This window comes from Prunus dulcis, chromosome 8, assembly GCF_902201215.1.
Source record: "Prunus dulcis chromosome 8, ALMONDv2, whole genome shotgun sequence".
Lineage (NCBI taxonomy): Eukaryota > Viridiplantae > Streptophyta > Magnoliopsida > Rosales > Rosaceae > Prunus > Prunus dulcis.
In genome coordinates this window covers 9,213,864-9,231,520 of record NC_047657.1, presented here as the reverse complement: position 1 = coordinate 9,231,520, position 17,657 = coordinate 9,213,864, and the positions used below count along the sequence as shown (strand labels likewise).

General features: G+C 36.4%; 5 protein-coding genes across 9 annotated transcripts; 3 read left to right on the top strand and 2 right to left on the bottom strand.

Moving 5' to 3' along the window:
• Positions 1 to 619: 619 nt before the first annotated feature.
• Positions 620 to 1,893, top strand: LOC117638099. Of its 3 annotated transcripts, XM_034373196.1 has the most exons (3): positions 620 to 1,031; positions 1,122 to 1,181; positions 1,575 to 1,893. In XM_034373196.1, the coding sequence occupies exons 1-3, from the start codon at positions 710 to 712 to the stop codon at positions 1,880 to 1,882; spliced, it is 690 nt and encodes a 229-aa protein (XP_034229087.1). In that variant the 5' UTR covers positions 620 to 709; the 3' UTR covers positions 1,883 to 1,893. The 3 variants fall into 3 exon arrangements, with proteins under 3 accessions (XP_034229087.1, XP_034229086.1, XP_034229085.1); XM_034373195.1 differs by having other exon boundaries at positions 620 to 1,181; XM_034373194.1 differs by having other exon boundaries at positions 620 to 1,181; positions 1,551 to 1,893.
• A 1,052-nt stretch (positions 1,894 to 2,945) lies between these two features.
• On the bottom strand, positions 2,946 to 3,475 carry LOC117637767 (30S ribosomal protein S31, mitochondrial). The gene has a single exon (XM_034372773.1). It carries the CDS (start codon positions 3,443 to 3,445, stop codon positions 3,146 to 3,148), a length of 300 nt encoding a protein of 99 aa, XP_034228664.1. The 5' UTR covers positions 3,446 to 3,475; the 3' UTR covers positions 2,946 to 3,145.
• A 190-nt stretch (positions 3,476 to 3,665) lies between these two features.
• On the top strand, positions 3,666 to 10,007 carry LOC117637288 (epimerase family protein SDR39U1 homolog, chloroplastic). 3 transcript variants are annotated; one of them, XM_034372140.1, is made up of 14 exons: positions 3,666 to 3,830; positions 3,942 to 3,995; positions 4,348 to 4,423; positions 4,817 to 4,876; positions 5,396 to 5,514; positions 5,936 to 5,980; positions 6,097 to 6,175; positions 6,759 to 6,820; positions 8,036 to 8,138; positions 8,636 to 8,696; positions 8,963 to 9,033; positions 9,465 to 9,604; positions 9,681 to 9,833; positions 9,945 to 9,965. In XM_034372140.1, the coding sequence occupies exons 1-13, from the start codon at positions 3,753 to 3,755 to the stop codon at positions 9,783 to 9,785; spliced, it is 1,053 nt and encodes a 350-aa protein (XP_034228031.1). In that variant the 5' UTR covers positions 3,666 to 3,752; the 3' UTR covers positions 9,786 to 9,833; positions 9,945 to 9,965. The 3 variants fall into 3 exon arrangements, with proteins under 3 accessions (XP_034228031.1, XP_034228030.1, XP_034228032.1); XM_034372139.1 differs by having other exon boundaries at positions 9,681 to 10,007; XM_034372141.1 differs by having other exon boundaries at positions 3,772 to 3,830; positions 4,338 to 4,423; positions 9,681 to 10,007.
• Positions 10,008 to 11,005: 998 nt separating this feature from the next.
• On the top strand, positions 11,006 to 14,024 carry LOC117637235 (polyprenol reductase 2-like). The gene is made up of 6 exons (XM_034372075.1): positions 11,006 to 11,490; positions 11,935 to 12,269; positions 12,785 to 13,019; positions 13,291 to 13,389; positions 13,509 to 13,580; positions 13,741 to 14,024. The coding sequence occupies exons 1-6, from the start codon at positions 11,335 to 11,337 to the stop codon at positions 13,843 to 13,845; spliced, it is 1,002 nt and encodes a 333-aa protein (XP_034227966.1). The 5' UTR covers positions 11,006 to 11,334; the 3' UTR covers positions 13,846 to 14,024.
• Positions 14,025 to 14,066: 42 nt separating this feature from the next.
• LOC117637236 (NADP-dependent D-sorbitol-6-phosphate dehydrogenase-like) lies at positions 14,067 to 16,515 on the bottom strand. The gene is made up of 6 exons (XM_034372076.1): positions 16,274 to 16,515; positions 15,583 to 15,677; positions 15,357 to 15,474; positions 15,063 to 15,195; positions 14,719 to 14,938; positions 14,067 to 14,566 (listed from the first exon to the last, which is right to left on the bottom strand). The coding sequence occupies exons 1-6, from the start codon at positions 16,407 to 16,409 to the stop codon at positions 14,336 to 14,338; spliced, it is 933 nt and encodes a 310-aa protein (XP_034227967.1). The 5' UTR covers positions 16,410 to 16,515; the 3' UTR covers positions 14,067 to 14,335.
• Positions 16,516 to 17,657: the final 1,142 nt, after the last annotated feature.

The following is a 17,657-nucleotide window of genomic DNA, read 5'->3' as shown; positions in this document are numbered from 1 at the left end:
TTTTAGCTAAAGGAGAAAATAAATCATGTTTATACCAAACAAAAAGTGATGCAATGTCAGTAGTTGGGTCATCGTTTATCCAAGATAGAATAACCCTGGTGTGTACGTATTTTTACATAAATCAATAACGCCACATGACAGTTTTATGACCACACCAAAAGATTTATCGAGTCATACATGCACTCCGAGATGGAGAGAGGGTGCGGTAGGAATTGGGAGACTTAAGGAGAGTGCTTGTAATTATAAGCTTGAAGACCAACACCATTGAATTGAATTTGATAACAAAAGATGATTAGGACATTACAAATTTCAAATCAGTTATGCACGCATGATAAACCTGAGAAACCAATGAGGACCGATGGAATTGGAAGAAACCAAAAAATGTTTCAACAACTGAAAAAAAATAAAGAAAAAGAAAGACGTTTCATTTGGTTAGAAGCTTAAGACGTGTCCATTTTGAAGTGCCTCTCATTGTGGAAACGTATTTAAGGAGTTGGTGTCCATTTCAAAGTCTCTTTCATCAACTCTGAAATTGGTATAAATCGTGATAAATATATATTTTTTTAATTATGATTGATTTATATTGGAATGGCAATGATAACTCCCAATGAAGCACAGAGGGTATTTTACTCATAAATGGGGTAACAATTCTGGTTGCCATCTCTTTCCTGTTTTGACAGCACTTGTTTGTTTATATTTGAATTTAGTGATGACCCAACTAACTTATAGAACATACAGTTTTTTCTCCCCTCTATCTCGCATGACCCATAAACCCACAACCCTTTTCAGTTTTCCAGTGCCAAAACCATATCTTTGTTGTTTCTTTGTTGCTTCTCTGCTTTTTTGTTCTCTTGAATTCTGGCCAAAGATGGAGGAAGAAGCCATAAGGGTTTTGGGTTGGAAAGTAGGGAGAGATTTCACAACCCTATGTGCAACAATGTTTCCTGTATTGGCTTCTCTCATCATGGTGGTTTTGTTCCTGTGGACCATTTGGTCTGAATGTGAAGCTGCAGAGAAGGCAAGCATAAACAGTGGGTATAGCAATTGGGGTTTCTGTATTGGAGTCTTAACCCTAGTACTTGGTTTCTTGTTTTTGGCTGCTGGGTTTCCTTTACTCGCAGACTTGGTTATTAAATTGTTGGAGCAATTGCAGAACCATGAGGAGAGCAGAAAACATCAAGGTATTAAGTTAATAACCAGAACCAAAATTCAGAAATTTCATTCTGTCAGATGATCATCTCATTGTCAATTTTCTACGTATGCTTTTCCGAACTTTAGTCTGTTCCGAAAACCAGAAAAACTTACCTGCACCGGTTACATATCACCCCTCTCTATCTCTCGCCTCGTGTGAGTGAATGGATAGGGAAAGGGGGGATATATAACCGGAATATGGCAGTTTTACTCTCTGAACACTCATTGAAAGCCAAAGAGTTCAATTCAATAGTACATCTAAGGCCTTCTCAACTATTTTATGAATTTTCATGCATCTGAACTTTTCATGTTTATGTGAACGTGTGTACGTCAATATGGCATATTTTGACAACTATCAGCTTACTTGATTCCTAATGATGCAGGAGGGAAGTTGAAGACAATATGTATCATTAGCCGCCTAGCTATGAGCGTCATTGCAATGTTCATGCTAGCATGGGCCATTAACACTGGAACAAGGCTTGCAAGTGAACCTAGAAGAGAAGGCAAATATTATCCTCTAGCATCCCCAGTTGGTGTTGTTACTATTATGTTTGGCTTCACTTATTCTATCATTGGACTCTGTGTAATTGCAGAGCTAGCACTAGAATTGATAAAGCAGTTGCAAAGTACAGAGAAAGAAGAATTAGTTAATCATCAAGTTGGCAAAATAGATGTCAAATTTTTTGTTTGACATTGCTACAATACATCATACTACGTGCAAATATCATGCTCTTGCTGATCAGTAAGTAGATTTAGTTCATTTCAACCACAAGAGAAGAAAAGGTTTTTGGTTTCAGATGCTCTATTGGCTTGTCATTTCATTCATTTTCCCACCAATTTATGACCATTCAGCAATCTGTAATCGATATTCAGAACATGTAGGTTGGCTCTAAGGTTTTGCCCTCCATGTTTAGAAGACTCACAATGTTGTGCTTTCTATTTGATTCCAGATTTGTTTGAAAGTAACCATCTGAGACCAATGAAATAAAGTCTGACCATGGGGAAAAACAATAAGTCAACCAACCAACATCACATGCCTCAAATAGCAACATTTATCTAGCTAATTGACTCAACGATCAGGGATAATATCAAGCCAACTAAGCCCTTCTACAACTATTATCATCCGCAGCACATCCTAAGACTATTTCGCATTCCTTAGGCATGCGGCTAGTGGTCCGTGATGAACCACCAAGTGTTTTCACCCCGCTCACGAACTGCACATCATAAAGGCCTCTATCCCTATTCATAAAGCACTTCGAAAATAATAGTTGGTGTCCATCAATCAGTCTATGCTCAAGTGTACTTGTACCTAGTTATCTAGTCTTAATCTTTTCACCAATCTGTCTATCTGGTAATTTTGTTCAAGCATATATCTTCGATTGTGAAGCGTGATCTTATAAAATGACAAACTCACACACACATGATAAGAAATTTGAAAATAATACAGGCAATTCATATTTGAGGGCTTCTGAAATTATTCTTTTTTATGTGAATATGTATAACCAGAATCTGATTTACAAGTTCACCTTAGAACCGAAAGATTAAGACTTGTCCTACAAGCACCCTTGCTAAGTGTTTCCTGAGCAAAGGAAGTACTTCACGGTATACTCATGAAATGCCTACTACAAGAGCAATCATTATTTTCCATCTTAACCTCACCATTCTAAGTAGCTCAGAATTATAATTTTCAATCTTATGCATTTCATTTTGTGATTTTAAAAAGAAGAAGTAATAAGAGTAAGACCCATCAAACAAAATGATAATAAAAGCATGTAAAACCCAAGAACAGCATAAAGCATTCATATAATGTACACATTCTGGTAACAAGGCATAAATGAAACCCTTCAAACCCTTAAAATTGGGAGATAACATTACATATATTGAGCTAAAACCCTAAGGAAAAAGCTAACAAGGGTTAAGAAAGAAAGACAAGTGAGAATTCAAATTCAAATTTTCAGATGAGCTTGAAAGGAAGAGGCCAAGGAGTGGACCTGGGCACCTCAACCTTGTCCTTGATGCGCTCTATCTTCTTCTCCTTCTTCGGTCGAGCGTTTCCGTACGACCCTTTGAATCGCTTTCCTTTTTTCGTCTTCTTGTCCCCTCGTCCACACACGATCGGCGCCCCAATAGAACTCATTCTCGCCGCTGCTGCTACTGCTGAAGAAGATGGTGATGAGGTTGTTGTGAAAAGGGCACGCTGCTCCGTCATCAGCACCCGCCTTGCTACTGCGCCGCACCACTGCATCATCGCCATTTCTCCTCCCAACTCGCTTAGTACAGAGAGATGCTGTGAAAGGGGTAGACATATTTAGGTGATGACAGAATGGGCTGGGCTTGTTGGGTTATTTTTTTTTGCCCAAGCCCATTAAGGGCCCAATAATATTCTTGTTGGAAAATGGATGATGGAAATGGCCTTGTGGTTCCAAATCAAACACATTGCCATGCGTTTATCAGGGACTAAAATTGGTATTCAATTATCATCTTTCTTTGTTTCACTAGCAACACAGAAAAAGAAGTCAAGAAAGCAGCTTGTTCTATCACAGAGAGTGAGCTTTGCAACAATGGAGCTCTGTAGAGCCACTGCTTTCTCATGGACCCACACTGTCTCTACCTCTCTTCATGTCTCTCTGCCCCTCTCTGTTAGTACCCAGCTCTCCCATTTTTCATTCTTGCTTTCTCACTTTGTTCACACAATGCTCCTTTCTTTTTTCCTTTAAATTTGTTTCATTTTATCTTTTTTGGGTTTTTAGAAGTTTGAGACTAAGAGACTCAGTATTTGGTGCGCCTCTGATCAAACCCTGAAGGTATGCTCTTCAAATTTTGAATCTTTTCACACTCAAATTTGCTGATGATTCTGTGACAGTATTTGCAAGCGTAGCTAATTCATTTGGGCACTTCAATATTACTAGAATTTTATATGCTGGTGCTCTAATCTTGTTAAACTAGCTAACTTCCCTGCTATTTGCAATGCAATTTGGCCCAAAGTTGTGGAGATTAGACTACACAAAGTTACTTATCATCAGTCCTTTCTATAACATGGTGGTGTCATTGATTAGGATGAAGCATTTGTTTGTGTGTGTGGTTAACAAGTTAAATATTATGTAGGTTGCCTTTTGTTTGTTGGAGATTTCATTGACCCTTTGCAGGTTGTCATAGGCAAATACAATGACCGTATCAATAACTGGAGCCACGGGTTTTATCGGTAGAAGATTGGTGCAAAGGCTGCATGCAGGTCATTTGAATTCCACCTCCAAAATTATATAATCTTGCAACTATATGCAGTGTGTTTATTGTATTACCCTTACGTGTTAAGGTGTTATTATGCATTCCACCTCGGCTTAATGTTTTTCTTTTGGCATTTAATTATCTCCAATTGACTATTGATCTGATCCTTATTTTTACTGGAGCGGGCGAGTGCATACATGCATTTCTTTCAGTATTTGTGTGCATAACAAGGAATATTTAGAACCAAATCAAATCATTTAAAGGTTATGGTGTTGCTTGATTGCATTCATTAAGACTATGTTGCCTAATACTTTTTTCCTATGTGTAAAGCTGAAACTTATACTGCATGTCCATGCATTGCGCTAACTTAAACTTCCTTTTAATCCAATTTGGAATGCAGATAATCATAGTGTGCATGTCTTGACACGGTCTAAATCCAAGGCTGAGTTAATTTTTCCTGGTAAGAAGGTAATGTATACTTGTAGTTATTTGGTAACATGTTCAATAACCCCTCCCCTCACAAGGAAAAAAAAAGAAAAAAAAGTAAGAAATTTCTCATTTGCACTTTAAGCAAACTGTTAGTTTGTGTTAATATTTTATGCTTGATAAACATTTTTGGGCCTGTCTCCTGTTGTTTCTTAAGTCATTGATTCAGTTATATTTTGGGCGAACATGTGAGGGGAGTATTAGTGTTTGTATTGAATGTGCTTGATATACATTGTTGGGCTTGTTTCCTAAGAGTTTTATTTGTTGGGTTAACACAAACAATATTCAATTTCTTTCTTAAAAAATTAAAAATATTTCTAAATCTAAAATAATATTGCATACATATACAGATTAAAATTAACCACTTCCAGAACTCCTTGATTCATTGCTAAATGTCTTTCGTTTTTTCCCTGTTAATAGTGAGATAACTAGTCTTCTGCATACCTTGTTTCTATTATGGTTTAATACTGGAGATGTTCCTTGCCACTTGTAGTCAAGGAATTTCCAGGAATTGTGATTGCAGAGGAGCCAGAGTGGAAAGACAGTATCCGAGGTTCAAATGGCGTTGTAAATTTAGCTGGAGTGCCCATAAGTACAAGATGGTCTCCTGAGGTTGGTATCACTTGCTCATTTCGATCTTCCATTTCCATCTACTACCATTTACCTTTTTACTTAGCAACTAGTGATTACATGAATCAAAGATGTAAACTTGTTGCCTCACTACTTTAGAGACTCTTCTTGGGTCTCACTCACTGCTATGTAAATAATTTTTATTGTCAAGCTCGTGCTTGTGACCTAGATTATCTGAAATATGGTTAAAGGTATTAAATTAATCATAAAATGTTTTATCTTCAGCAAATAACATTAATGTATAATAAAATGAAAATTATTATAGTAGTAAAATAATTTTGTCATGAATTGACAGAATATTATATGGTTGTAACTCATATGATGTGTCAATATCAAAAGTCAACATATTGTATATGCATCCCTAGAAGCTGGTGGTAGTTACTAACTTCTTATTGGACTGTAGATAAAGAAAGAGATCAAGGATAGCAGGATTAGAGTCACCTCAAAGGTAACCAGTTGTTTCTTATACAGAACCACTCATGCTGCAGTCAAAATTAAAATTCACTTTCTCTTATATTTCTTACTGATGCAAAAACTAATTTGGCCTTTCAACTAATTGTGAAGGTCATAGATTTAATAAATGATTTACCAGATTCCGTTCGGCCTACAGTCTTGGTTAGCGCGACAGCCGTCGGTTACTATGGTCCGTTCTGTCCTACTTTTTTTATCTGTTACTGCCAATGTGTCACACTCTTGTGTGTTTTCAATTAATTTGAGTGATTTTTGTTGCTCTGCTAATATTAATCTGTCAAGCATTTTAGATATTCATGAGGAATTTGTTCGTATTCTTGAGACCATTAGATTCTAATGGAGCATTTGGATACCCCATGGAACTGGAGTGTCCTTAAATATTTCATTTTACCCATATGTTTTTTGAATTTTTCTCAGAGTTTAGTATGATTGTCATATTGCATGAGGCACAAAGTTCCACAGAAATTACAATTAGGTGCTTGGTTCTGAAAACTGTTTTCAATAATTGATAAAGTTCATACTGATACCTCCTCATGTCACGCCCCATTAGAAAACCAGTTAGCAAATATTATATTGTCATCGCATTGAGGCGATGCTCATGCTCTGCCTCTCACTGGCATATGATTTTCCATTGCTTTAAATGCTCAAGAATGTATAATCCAAATTTGAGGAGCCTCTTTATATCTTGCATTGCTACACCCAACCTCCAGTTTCCATTTTCTCATGTTTATTTATCTTAATTTTTTCATGTTCAGGTACTAGTGAGACACAAGTATTTGATGAACAAAGTCCATCAGGAAATGATTACTTGGCTGAGGTATGCAATGACATAATTCATATTATGTATATTTTATGCATAATCATAATTTTTTTTTATAAAATGAATGAAATCTATATGAGGTGGTAAGATATGCTTAAAACTTCTAAAATTATGGTACCATCTACCAATTGGTCTAGTGGTACTTTTCTTCCAATGTTGGAAGAGGTCTAGAGTTCGAATCCCCCTCCCCCATTAATAAAAACAAAAATTTTATATAAAAAAAACTTCTAAAATTTCGGTTATGTAGTATGTTCCAGAAATATTAACTAACTGGTTATCATACTACATAAATGTAATATGTATAATCAGGTTGTGTCAACAGCAGAGCCAAAAACCAAGGTGGAGAAGCCACCTTTTGAGGGATGGGATTGTGATTATACTTCTACTTGAGAAAAAGGGAGAAGGAGAAAAATGAATGAAGTTGTTTTGTAGTAGGTTAATCCAGGAGTACTTGTTACATAGAACATGTGCGTGAGTTATTTTAAATCTGGAGATCCTTAAGGAATAATGGTAAACTATAGAACAATTGGAGAGATTTAGGGAGAGGTTTATGGGATATGAATTCGAAACTAAAATTAAATGAACTATTTGACCCCAGTTCTTCTAACCCTTAAACATGGAGAATTACTTTTGTCCTTCTAGGGTAGAGACCAAAGTGGGTGAATCTCCTTATCAGTAGTATATAGAAATTGATATAGGGAGCTTTAGTACACACTTTCATATTGGATATATCATTCTTTTGCTGATCTGTTATTTAAAAGTTATAGGCTGCTTTGATGAAGATCTCGAGTTTGTGACTGTAACTTATGCATGCCTAACTTTTAACCGTGTGGTGCTTGCCTGATCAAGTAGAATATTTCCTGCTTAAGTTAAATCTTTTTTTTAAACGAAGATTATGCTAAATCATGTTTAATCCTGGTTTTCATTGCGAACACTATCCTAGGTCTTTTGCAGTTCAGATGAGTTAGAATTATGTTTTATTGTTTTCCTTTTAGAGTTTAAAGCTCGTAGTCAATGGAGTCTACTGTTATTATGAATAGAACAATCAACCTTCAAACCGTGAACATATTCTCTGTTCGGCTACATTCTGCAATATATCATCACTTTTTATTACTAACAAATGACTTCCAATGCATGAAGAAATATGACTTCTGCATGTTCTTTTGAGCTCAACATTTCATCCTCATCTTAAACTAAAATGCAACCTTTCAGGTTTGTAGAGAATGGGAAGCAACTGCCCTCAAAGTAAATAAGGATGTGAGGTTAGCACTTATTCGCATAGGTGTTGTGCTTGGCAAAGATGGCGGTGCTTTAGGTATGAATAGTCCTGTCAACCCTTACTTCCCTTGTATGCGCATGAACTGAACTGATCTACTTTGACTGTGGCTATGACTGGTACTATGAAATGAACCCTTGCATTGTATGCTCACGTTGCGTATGACTAGTACTTCACCCTTGCATGTATGCTCATTAACAAAACTTGCCTACTTGGATTTTGGGTTTGTCCACTTTACTGTTTAATTATACATTGACCAACCTGGTTATGCTTAGGGTTACATGATCTTTTCAGACCAAAAAAAAAAAAAAGGGCTGCATGATCTCATAATTGTATTGGGATATTTTATGCATAGTTATCTCTAATGTTCTATTTCTGTTGTCATCTAAGAAAAATATACTAGCAAAAATGTTCTAAAAAGTTGAATTATTTTTATCTTCTTAGCGTAACAATTATACATATCTAGAATTTTGTTGGTTTCAAGGTAACAAAGCTTCTCCTGCCTCACACATACTTACACCTTTGAGCTTCTGCAGCTAAAATGATCCCTCTCTTCATGGTGTTTGCTGGAGGACCCTTGGGCTCTGGAAAACAATGGTATTTTTTTTAAATTTCAGTCCTTTGTAAGGGTAGTCTGTCGCACTTTTGTGCTACTAACACTGTACGGTTGGCATTTTCCTCTGGTTCAGCATTAAAAAGGAAAATTTAAGCATTTCAATGATGTTAATGAATTAATATAACTTGACAAATTATGTTTTTACTTTCAACATGTATTATCTACTGGATGCCTGTTTAATGAAGAGAAGAAAATAAATGCACCGAAGATATCAACAAATGTATTTATTATTCTCAATGTGCTGTAGGTTTTCCTGGATTCATCTGGATGACATAGTGAACCTGATATATGAAGCTCTATCCAATCCATCCTATAAAGGTAAAGATTTCATTATTTGTAATTTTAATTATAGTTTTAGCAAAGTACAAAAAGGATTGATGTTGGAATAAAACCAACATACTGGTGCTGAAGCTGATGATTCCTTCTGTTTTCATCTAAAGTTTTCTAGCACATGGAGATAACTACACTTCGAAAGAGTTCTAGTACTCTATTAATCTAACATACCATTTCATATTATTATATCAGTTCCCTTCTCAAAGCTACTCAAATTAACTGACATATGCAGTCACAGTAGATATCAAATGTTTTCTTGGCCATACCTGCATACAAAAATACGATAAATGCGTTCAGCTTTTCAACAATTACCAAAATCTCAGGAGTTATCAAATTTTCACCTAGGCTATCCATGTGATACTGGTTCTCGGAACTTTTCAATATGTTGAACGCGGTTGTTGAAACCTTAATCTCAGGAGTTATCAATGGAACTGCACCCAACCCAGTTCGATTTGCAGAAATGTGTGAACATTTGGGAAATGTCTTGGGTAGGCCTTCATGGCTGCCTGTACCAGATTTCGCCCTGAAAGTGGTCCTTGGAGAAGGTGCTTCTGTGGTAAGAATTTTCTTTATCTTCTTTTCAATTTTATCCTGAGTGCATATTGCCCAGAAACTCAATAAGGTCATTGCAGGTTCTGGATGGGCAAAGGGTGCTTCCAGTTAAAGCCAAAGAATTAGGCTTCACGTTCAAGTACTCTTCTGTGAAAGATGCTTTAAGATCCATTATTTCACAATAAGTGACCTCATGTGACAAAGGAAACATCCATGGTTCTTCATTCTTTTAGGTATTGTTATAATAAGTTGCAGAAGAAACATCTTTCTTTTTCATTATTTTTGTTAGATATTAAAAATTCAGATTCAAGTAATCAAGTGAGATTTGGGTCCTTGTATTGTAGATGCTATGGATCGGCTGTCCTGGCTCCTTAACCAATTACAAAGTTTTTTAAGTGGTTACTATATTCTCATGCCTCCAAAAACAAATTTTGAAAGTGTTTTATATAAGTCACACTACTTCCAACTCTATGGCGTTCTCTTGATTCTGCATCATCAGCAATTTTTATCAGGATAGGGGGATAGGTGGAGTGTGGGACGATGGCTGGGGAGGAAGGAAAAGCCGGAGAAGGTTGAGGGTTGCAGGTAGGTGGCCGAGGCTGTGTATAATTTGGGGTTTTGAACTTGTTTTCAATTTTTAATTAAGTAATTTGTTTAGTATTGTTTACCCTAGAAAATATCCAAGCCTTAGAATAGGCTTGAGATTATGTGATTTACGAGTGTGCCAATATTAGCAATATAAAACCCAAAACTTGAATGAGAATTGTAACTTGCGCACCAAGTAAATAACTTTAATCAAAGCAATTGTGAATTGAATGGATGTTCTTTTCCATGCCTCAAGACAAGACAAATGAGTACTTTATAATCTCTCTAATACAAGGAAAAGGAATAGAAAGCAAACAAACTGTAGACAAAAAAGGATCATAATATATAGATCTTATAAGAATGGGGACTACTACCACCTTGGATCACTTCTGGATCGATTATAAGGCTTGGAATTGTTGAAGAATATGAGTCCCACATCGGAAACTTGACTAAATAAAATACAAAATATAATGAATGGTTCTACTACTAATAACACCGAGGCTTTTTGTGATAAAATCACACCTACTTTGTAGGTGGTTAAGTTGGGGACAATATCGATGTTGTTAGTAATGGGCTGCTGGTCCGTCTCTCTAAATTTAACATGATATCAGAGCAGGTTGATTGATTGGGCCTGAATTAGGCCTCTACCCTTACCCAATATGTGATGTTCACATGTTGGGCTTGAATGTTTACCTAAACCGACAACCGACTGATTCAATCCAATTCAATTTTAATTGAAATACTAGTAAGTACACCCCTACCGATGGGTATGAGTTTATAATGACCTCATAATTTGGGGGGTTTACTGTAGTTGATCTGGATAACTTTACCTTCTCCCACGAGCAAAGACGCAAAGCTCGGAGACTAGTTCTTTGCCAAAACCTCACGTCACGCCTGGTAATGGTATCTCATCAACTTGGACGACTCGTGCCCACCACCTCGTGATTGCATTCATTTCCACAATAAATTAAATTTCTCTCCAGATTTTCTTCTTTGTTTTTTCCTTTTTATGTGCATTGCATGCACTGTTCCCCCGAAAAAAAAAAGGCCCTTGCTCTTGAAGACCCAGTTTAGCCAGTACTTTCCTTTGGCAGATAGACTAGCCTTTTTCAACTCTTTAAGCTCTGTTCTATCTGGGTTTTTGCTAAAATGGAGGTGGGTCTTGTTGGGTTGCTCAGAACAGCTTGGATTGCAGCGATACTGCCTCTACTCATAGCTTCTGTACCTTCTTCTAGGCTGAGCTCATTTCATGGAGCTGTTTTGGAATTTGCCAAGAGAGGGAAGATCATGAAATCTTCTTCTCAGGTTAGTGATAGATTGCTTAACATGATTGATTGATTGATTGATTGTGATTGTCTTTTTAAGTTTATGGTCTGTTTGGTTGGGGAGAAAGTGGAAGAAAATAAATAAGTTTAAAGGTTTAAATTTTAAATTGTGATGGGTTTTGGAGGATGTAAACTCTTAACTAAGTGAATTTTGTACCGGGCTGAGTAGAAGTGAGGAGGCTTCCCCACGTTTACTTTTCGTTTCCAACATTTTCTCCATAACAAACAGAGATTTTCTGAATTTGGAATATTTCCTTGGTTGATAGCATGACCTATGAGTTTGAATGATTCATGTTCTTGCCTATATAGTTTTCAAAAAATTGCAGCAATGGAATCTTCTCTATTTAGTATTGTTCTTTAGTTCCTTGCATGATCAATTTTCCCATTTTCAAACTTCAGAAATTTTCCTGTTCTTGTATTGTAGAAGTTCACAGTTCCTCAAAAGTTCTTCTGCCATTTCTATCTGGTGGCTGTAGTGTGGACAACCTTACTCCTTGTTACAACTGGGATGTATGCGTATAAAACAGTGCCATTGGTTTATCCTACATTTCCCAGCCAATTGACTGGAGGTTCACACATCTTTTCATGGCATAAGTCTCATTCGATTCCTATAAGTTATAGATATGGCGTTTGGCGTTCTGTCTTTCTGCTTTTATTGATGGAAGTTCAAGTCTTGAGGCGCCTCTTTGAGACAATATATGTATTCAACTATAGCTCCTCTGCTCGGATGCACATTTTCGGATATCTGACTGGACTCTTGTAAGTTATTTCAGAAACCCTTGTCCTTTCAATTTTTTGCTATGATAGTTGGCTTTGTGCAATACATATATTGATTTGCAGCATGCATCTTTTCAACTGCTTTCAAATGTCATTAATTTACGGCATCTTTAATGGTATTGTTGTTAATACAAGTTGAGATACCCCTTCCAAATTATACCTGTTCGCTGTGAAAACCAAATCTCAAATGATAAAGAGTAAGAAAGCTGGCTGAAATTCATATTTTCTATAACTGCTACTGAGTTTTCCATAGGTTAAGCCTGGTTAAAACATCTCCAACTTTTTTCTTTCTTGCAAGATGTACTCTCTTCTAGATAATAGATATTGTTTTAATAATTGTAAAATTTAGGAGTCATATATTTATGGGAACTCATAACTGACTAACCTTTTTGTTCTGGAATGGGAAATGTTTTGCAGATGTCAATTTCCCATGTTCTTTCACGTTTACTGTATACATGATAGATGTTCTACTGATTTATGTTATTTTCTGATGTTAGCTTCTACACAGCAGCACCGTTGTCACTTTGCTGCAATAATGCTCTGGAGGTGTATAAATTTTCATTGAATGCAGTGGCTGAGTTCATTGTCAAAGGCAAGACTACTATGCAACACATGGAATTTGATTGGTTGGAATTTGTGAGTTCTCTTTTGAGGCTTCGTTGGCTCCAATGGACTGGTGCGGTTATATTCTTTTGGGGCTGGATCCATCAGCGCAATTGCCATGCAATTCTTGTATGTTTCATCACACACACATACTCTCTCTTCTGCTGTTCAAGTAAACATATATTCTATGCCCTAAGAAATCATACTAAGTTGTTTAAATTTGAAGAAATATATAAAACAAAATGGAATAACCTGACATCCACGAGGTGCTGCAGAAATATATACTGAACTGAATCATTTCATACAGCTGATTAGAGGAATTTAAATCTGTTGTTTCTTATTTCAATCCTCTTTGCATTCACTTTTATGCTGTCCACTGACTTATGAATATATTTAACAGGGCTCATTACGAGAACACAGTGGACAAAATGATGAATATGTGATTCCTCATGGTGATTGGTTTGAAGTCGTTTCATCTCCACACTATCTGGCTGAGATAGTAAGTCTCATGCTTCCCTTCACTGCCTGCCTCAGGAGTATTCTTTTGTCATGATTAACTTTGAACTTCTTCCTGAGTCTTGATTTATATGGTTAATTGCTTTTCTGGTGATGATGAAGGTTATATATGCTGGCCTTGTGGTTGCTAGTGGAGGAACAGACCCTACAATCTGGTTACTTTTTGGATTTGTGGTACGATTTTTTTTGTACTGAAAATATAATGTGCATAAACATGCATACAGAAGAGTGCTCGCGTGCACACACACGCACACAAGAGAACAAGAGTCAACACAGGCACAAGAGACCGATGTCCTCTATAGTGACTTTACTCTTTCATTGGGGTATCTTTCAGGTGTCAAACTTGGTATTTGCAGCAGCGGAAACACATAGATGGTACCTCAAGAAGTTCAAGAATTATCCCAGTAATCGGCTTGCCATTATTCCATTTGTATACTAAGTGCAAACATATAATAGCTTGTGCAAAGGTAAGTGATCGTAAAGCTTTGTTATACACACTTGAACAATCACTATGTTAGCTTCTTTTCTGCCCACAGCAAGCCGATGGAAAGATTGAAAACTTTGATGCCCTTCCCAAACAAATATTAATACCAAACAAATACATATGATTTACTTTAATGATCATTCTATTAAATAGTAATACCAAACAAATACATATGATTTACTTTAATGATCATTCTATTAAATATTAATACCAAACAAATACAACAGCCTTCATTTTATTTAGACTTTTCTTTGCAAGGCCTAATGCAAAGATGTACAAAATTATGGAGTTTTCGAACTAACCGATACAATGAGCATTGTTGGAGGACATAAAGCTCAGTTTATTGCAAGTGAAAATTCATAAGGGTTTCTGTTTTGCTTCCCTTTTTGTTACCCTTTGAAGAACATGTGGAAGCAGTGACTTGGAGGGTTTCGAATTATGCAGTTTATGCATAAACATCTACTCCCCAAGATAAGGAAGGTAGAGTGGTCCTGAATTTCTTGTCTATAGTATTGATCAGCTCTATGTCCTCTTTCTCCAGCTTGAAGTTAAGAACTTCCAAATTCTCTTTCAACCTCTCAACTTTTGAGGACTTTGGAATCACTGGTGTTCCCCTCTCAAGGTTCCACCTCAGAGCAATCTGGGCCACACTCTTTTGGTATTTTTTAGCCAGACCCTGACAAGGTAAGAGAAATAGGTGAACAAATATTTTATGAATGCCTAACGTTCTCGTGCCAGAATGAGAATCTGGATCGCACGAGAACCTGGATCACACGTTCATCTGATTGCATGATCAGTCGTTCGTATCTGTAGAAAGAGTATACTTACAATGAGAACTGGATCTTCCAGAGGTGAAATGGAACCAAATGCTTTGACATTAGCCGTAGCACCTCCTAGAGGGGTGTGGGCCATAGGTACAACTCCATGTTTCTTACAGAATCTGACGAGAGATTCACGCTGGAAATAAGGGTGAGTTTCAAATTGGCTCACTTGAGGCTTGATTTTGGCGTAAGATAAGCAATCTCTGGTCAGAAAGAGCTCGTAGTTGCTGCATATAATATCATCATTTTTCTGTTAGGACACGAGACCAATTGAAAAAAAAAATTCCCCACCAAAACAAGAAAAACATTAACATAAAAGAGCCGATGATCATTTGATTCAATAACATTCACCTGAGACCAATGCTACGAACTAGGCCGAGGGAGACGGTCTTTTCCATGTCGTGCCATGTAGTTTCGAGGGAGACTGTTACGTCTATGTCCAACACCTTATTCTCGTCCAAAAGACTAGCAGTTGTACCAACTCCTGTGAGCACACAAGCAATGGTTCAAATACCAATTCGTTGCAATCTAGATGAAACATACCATTTATCGGTTTTAGACACATGTCATGTTCTAATTGGATTATCCTAACACAATCACGAAAGAAAACGAGAGAGAGAGAGAGAGAGAGAGAGAGAGGGGTACCGCTATGCTTGGTGGCTAATGGGTAGTGAACAAGGTAGAGATCCAGATAATCTAACTGAAGCTTCTTCAGGCTATTTTTGCAGGCCTCAACCACATGCCCATGGTCTGAATTCCAAACCTGCAATTATATACACATGAACATAACAAATTATATGAGATAAGGTCTAATAATAATACTACTCTTAAAATTAAGCAACTTCATTAGATTGGCAATTAGACTACTGGCCTTGGAGGTGATGAAAAGTTCCTCCCTCTTGACAAGCCCACTCTGAATTGCTTCTGCAATTGCGTTCCCAACGTCTATCTCAGTCTTGTAATGAGCTGCAGCATATATATTCAGAATTTAACAAATAAAAGTGACAATATTTTTAAATTATAACACAAAAAGAACAAAATTTATATTAGTTTTGGTCCGGATTTTCCTATATCCTATGTGAAGCAAACATTTGACTGGTCCAAAAACATAGGAACGATCGCATGCCACTCATTTCTTTTCCTTCCCTCATCAAACTGCACCTTAGTTATTCTAATTTGGCATGTTGTCGGTGGTGCACTTTTTTTTTTGTCCGGCCAAACAACGGTACCATGTAAGTTTAGTCAGTTGTCCAGAGCTTTAGAATGATTTAGACTATCCTTTTCTTTTTCTCTTTTTTTTTTTTTTTTTTTTTTTTGTGTCTGAATTTAAATTATCATTTGTAAAATAAATAATATATAATATATATAAAAATAAATAAATAATAAATAAAAAACTTGTTTTTTACAACTCAACAAAGCTATTATTACAGTAAGAAGAAAAAAAATTGTTTTTTATTTGTCTTTATTCACAAGATATTGGAATATTAATGTAAAGATGAAGAAAAGATGGTCAATCTTGGAAAGAAAATAAGAAGAAGGTGAGGGGATGGAAGGGTTCATACCAGCAGCATCAAAATGGCGATATCCGAGCTTGATTGCGTTTAAGATGGCACTTCTGAGCTCTTCTTTCTCCAGGCGCCAGAGGCCGAGACCGATGACGGGCATCTCGAAGCCATTGTTGAGAGTTATGGTGGACATATTTTCTCACTCTCCAAACACAAACCGACTTCTGCAGTCTCTCTCTTCTCTCTCTCTCTCTTCTCTCTCGTGTATGAGTATTTGCAGTGTTCTCTCTCGTGTTGTGAGTACTCAAACCTCGTGCCCCTTGTGACCTTATATAGCTGCATGGGCATGAAATAATTAAGGAAGCAGGCAAATTTAAATAAATAAAATGCAATAAAATAAAATAAAAAGAAACTTTATGTTGGAAAAGGTGATTGGGTCCACATGAATAATGAAATGAACAGTGATTTTTTTTTAAATTTTAGTCCGGATGTTATGGGTCTTATAATCTTTCGGGCTGACGTTGCGGTATCTTATTGCTCGTTTGATAATATTTTTGTTTTTTTTTTAAACAAAATTTGGAAAATTGAAAGCTATTTGGAATTATTTGTTTTTGGTTTTTGGTTTTTGGTTTTCATTTTAGGTAATATTCTGTGCACACATTCTCTCCCTCATCCATCCTCCTTCCCCTTTCCTCCAATCATCTATGCCTTCCATTTCATCCAATCGTTCTCTCTCTCTCCTTTTTCGTATATGTATTTTCTCTCTATCTTTTATTTATTACCCAAAAAAAAATAATAAACACTGAAAACAAGGAATGAAAGTGTAACCAATCTGGTTGTAACAGTCTAGGTTGGCGTGTTGAGTTCCACATCGGTAAACTAATTCGGGGTTCAGAAGTAGTGCAGAGAGCCTCAGTGACCAGTTTCTTTTAGGGTATAGCGACGAGGCGGCTTGCGGCTCCTGGGTCGTGACACAAGTCTTTTATAAAAAATACAAATGAGAATCAAATGTAATTTTGCAATACCCAATGAGATAAGGTAAGCAAATTATGATGTTTTTGGGAGCAGGAGGAATCAAACCTAGGACCTTATGTGACTATAAAACCCCTAATAATGAATTATGATGTATTAATTTCAATTTGTAAGAAGAGCGACTCTATGTAAAGTTCATCTATGAAGTACAGTTTTGTATCACTTATTGTATATATAATATCTTCAGGCAAAGTTCTTCTACGAAAAGTTTTTTTTTTTTTTTTTTTTATCACCTTTGTGTACAATTATATTTATATTTTATCATCAATTAGGTTAAGTAATGATGAGACACATGACACATAATTGTATGAAATTAATATAAAAAGAAAAAAAATCTTTCACTGCCACTCCGGTATCCATACCACAATTATACACGAACTTAGGCATGTGACAAGAGACATAACACAGA

Bases quoted from the DNA above. Each gene is read 5' to 3' on its own strand.
- LOC117637235 (XM_034372075.1), top strand. From the start codon at position 11,335: ATGGAGGTGGGTCTTGTTGGGTTGCTCAGAACAGCTTGGATTGCAGCG. The intron at 12,270-12,784 runs GTAAGTTATTTC...TTCTGATGTTAG, and splicing joins GGATATCTGACTGGACTCTT to CTTCTACACAGCAGCACCGT. The intron at 13,390-13,508 runs GTAAGTCTCATG...GTGATGATGAAG, and splicing joins CACACTATCTGGCTGAGATA to GTTATATATGCTGGCCTTGT.
- LOC117638099 (XM_034373194.1), top strand. From the start codon at position 710: ATGACCCAACTAACTTATAGAACATACAGTTTTTTCTCCCCTCTATCT. The intron at 1,182-1,550 runs GTATTAAGTTAA...GACAACTATCAG, and splicing joins GGAGAGCAGAAAACATCAAG to CTTACTTGATTCCTAATGAT.
- LOC117637767 (XM_034372773.1), bottom strand. From the start codon at position 3,445: ATGGCGATGATGCAGTGGTGCGGCGCAGTAGCAAGGCGGGTGCTGATG.
- LOC117637236 (XM_034372076.1), bottom strand. From the start codon at position 16,409: ATGTCCACCATAACTCTCAACAATGGCTTCGAGATGCCCGTCATCGGT. The intron at 15,475-15,582 runs GCCAGTAGTCTA...ATATAATTGCAG, and splicing joins AACTTTTCATCACCTCCAAG to GTTTGGAATTCAGACCATGG. The intron at 14,567-14,718 runs GTAAGTATACTC...TTACCTTGTCAG, and splicing joins TGGAAGATCCAGTTCTCATT to GGTCTGGCTAAAAAATACCA.
- LOC117637288 (XM_034372139.1), top strand. From the start codon at position 3,753: ATGGAGCTCTGTAGAGCCACTGCTTTCTCATGGACCCACACTGTCTCT. The intron at 3,831-3,941 runs GTTAGTACCCAG...TTGGGTTTTTAG, and splicing joins ATGTCTCTCTGCCCCTCTCT to AAGTTTGAGACTAAGAGACT. The intron at 4,424-4,816 runs GTCATTTGAATT...TTTGGAATGCAG, and splicing joins GGTGCAAAGGCTGCATGCAG to ATAATCATAGTGTGCATGTC.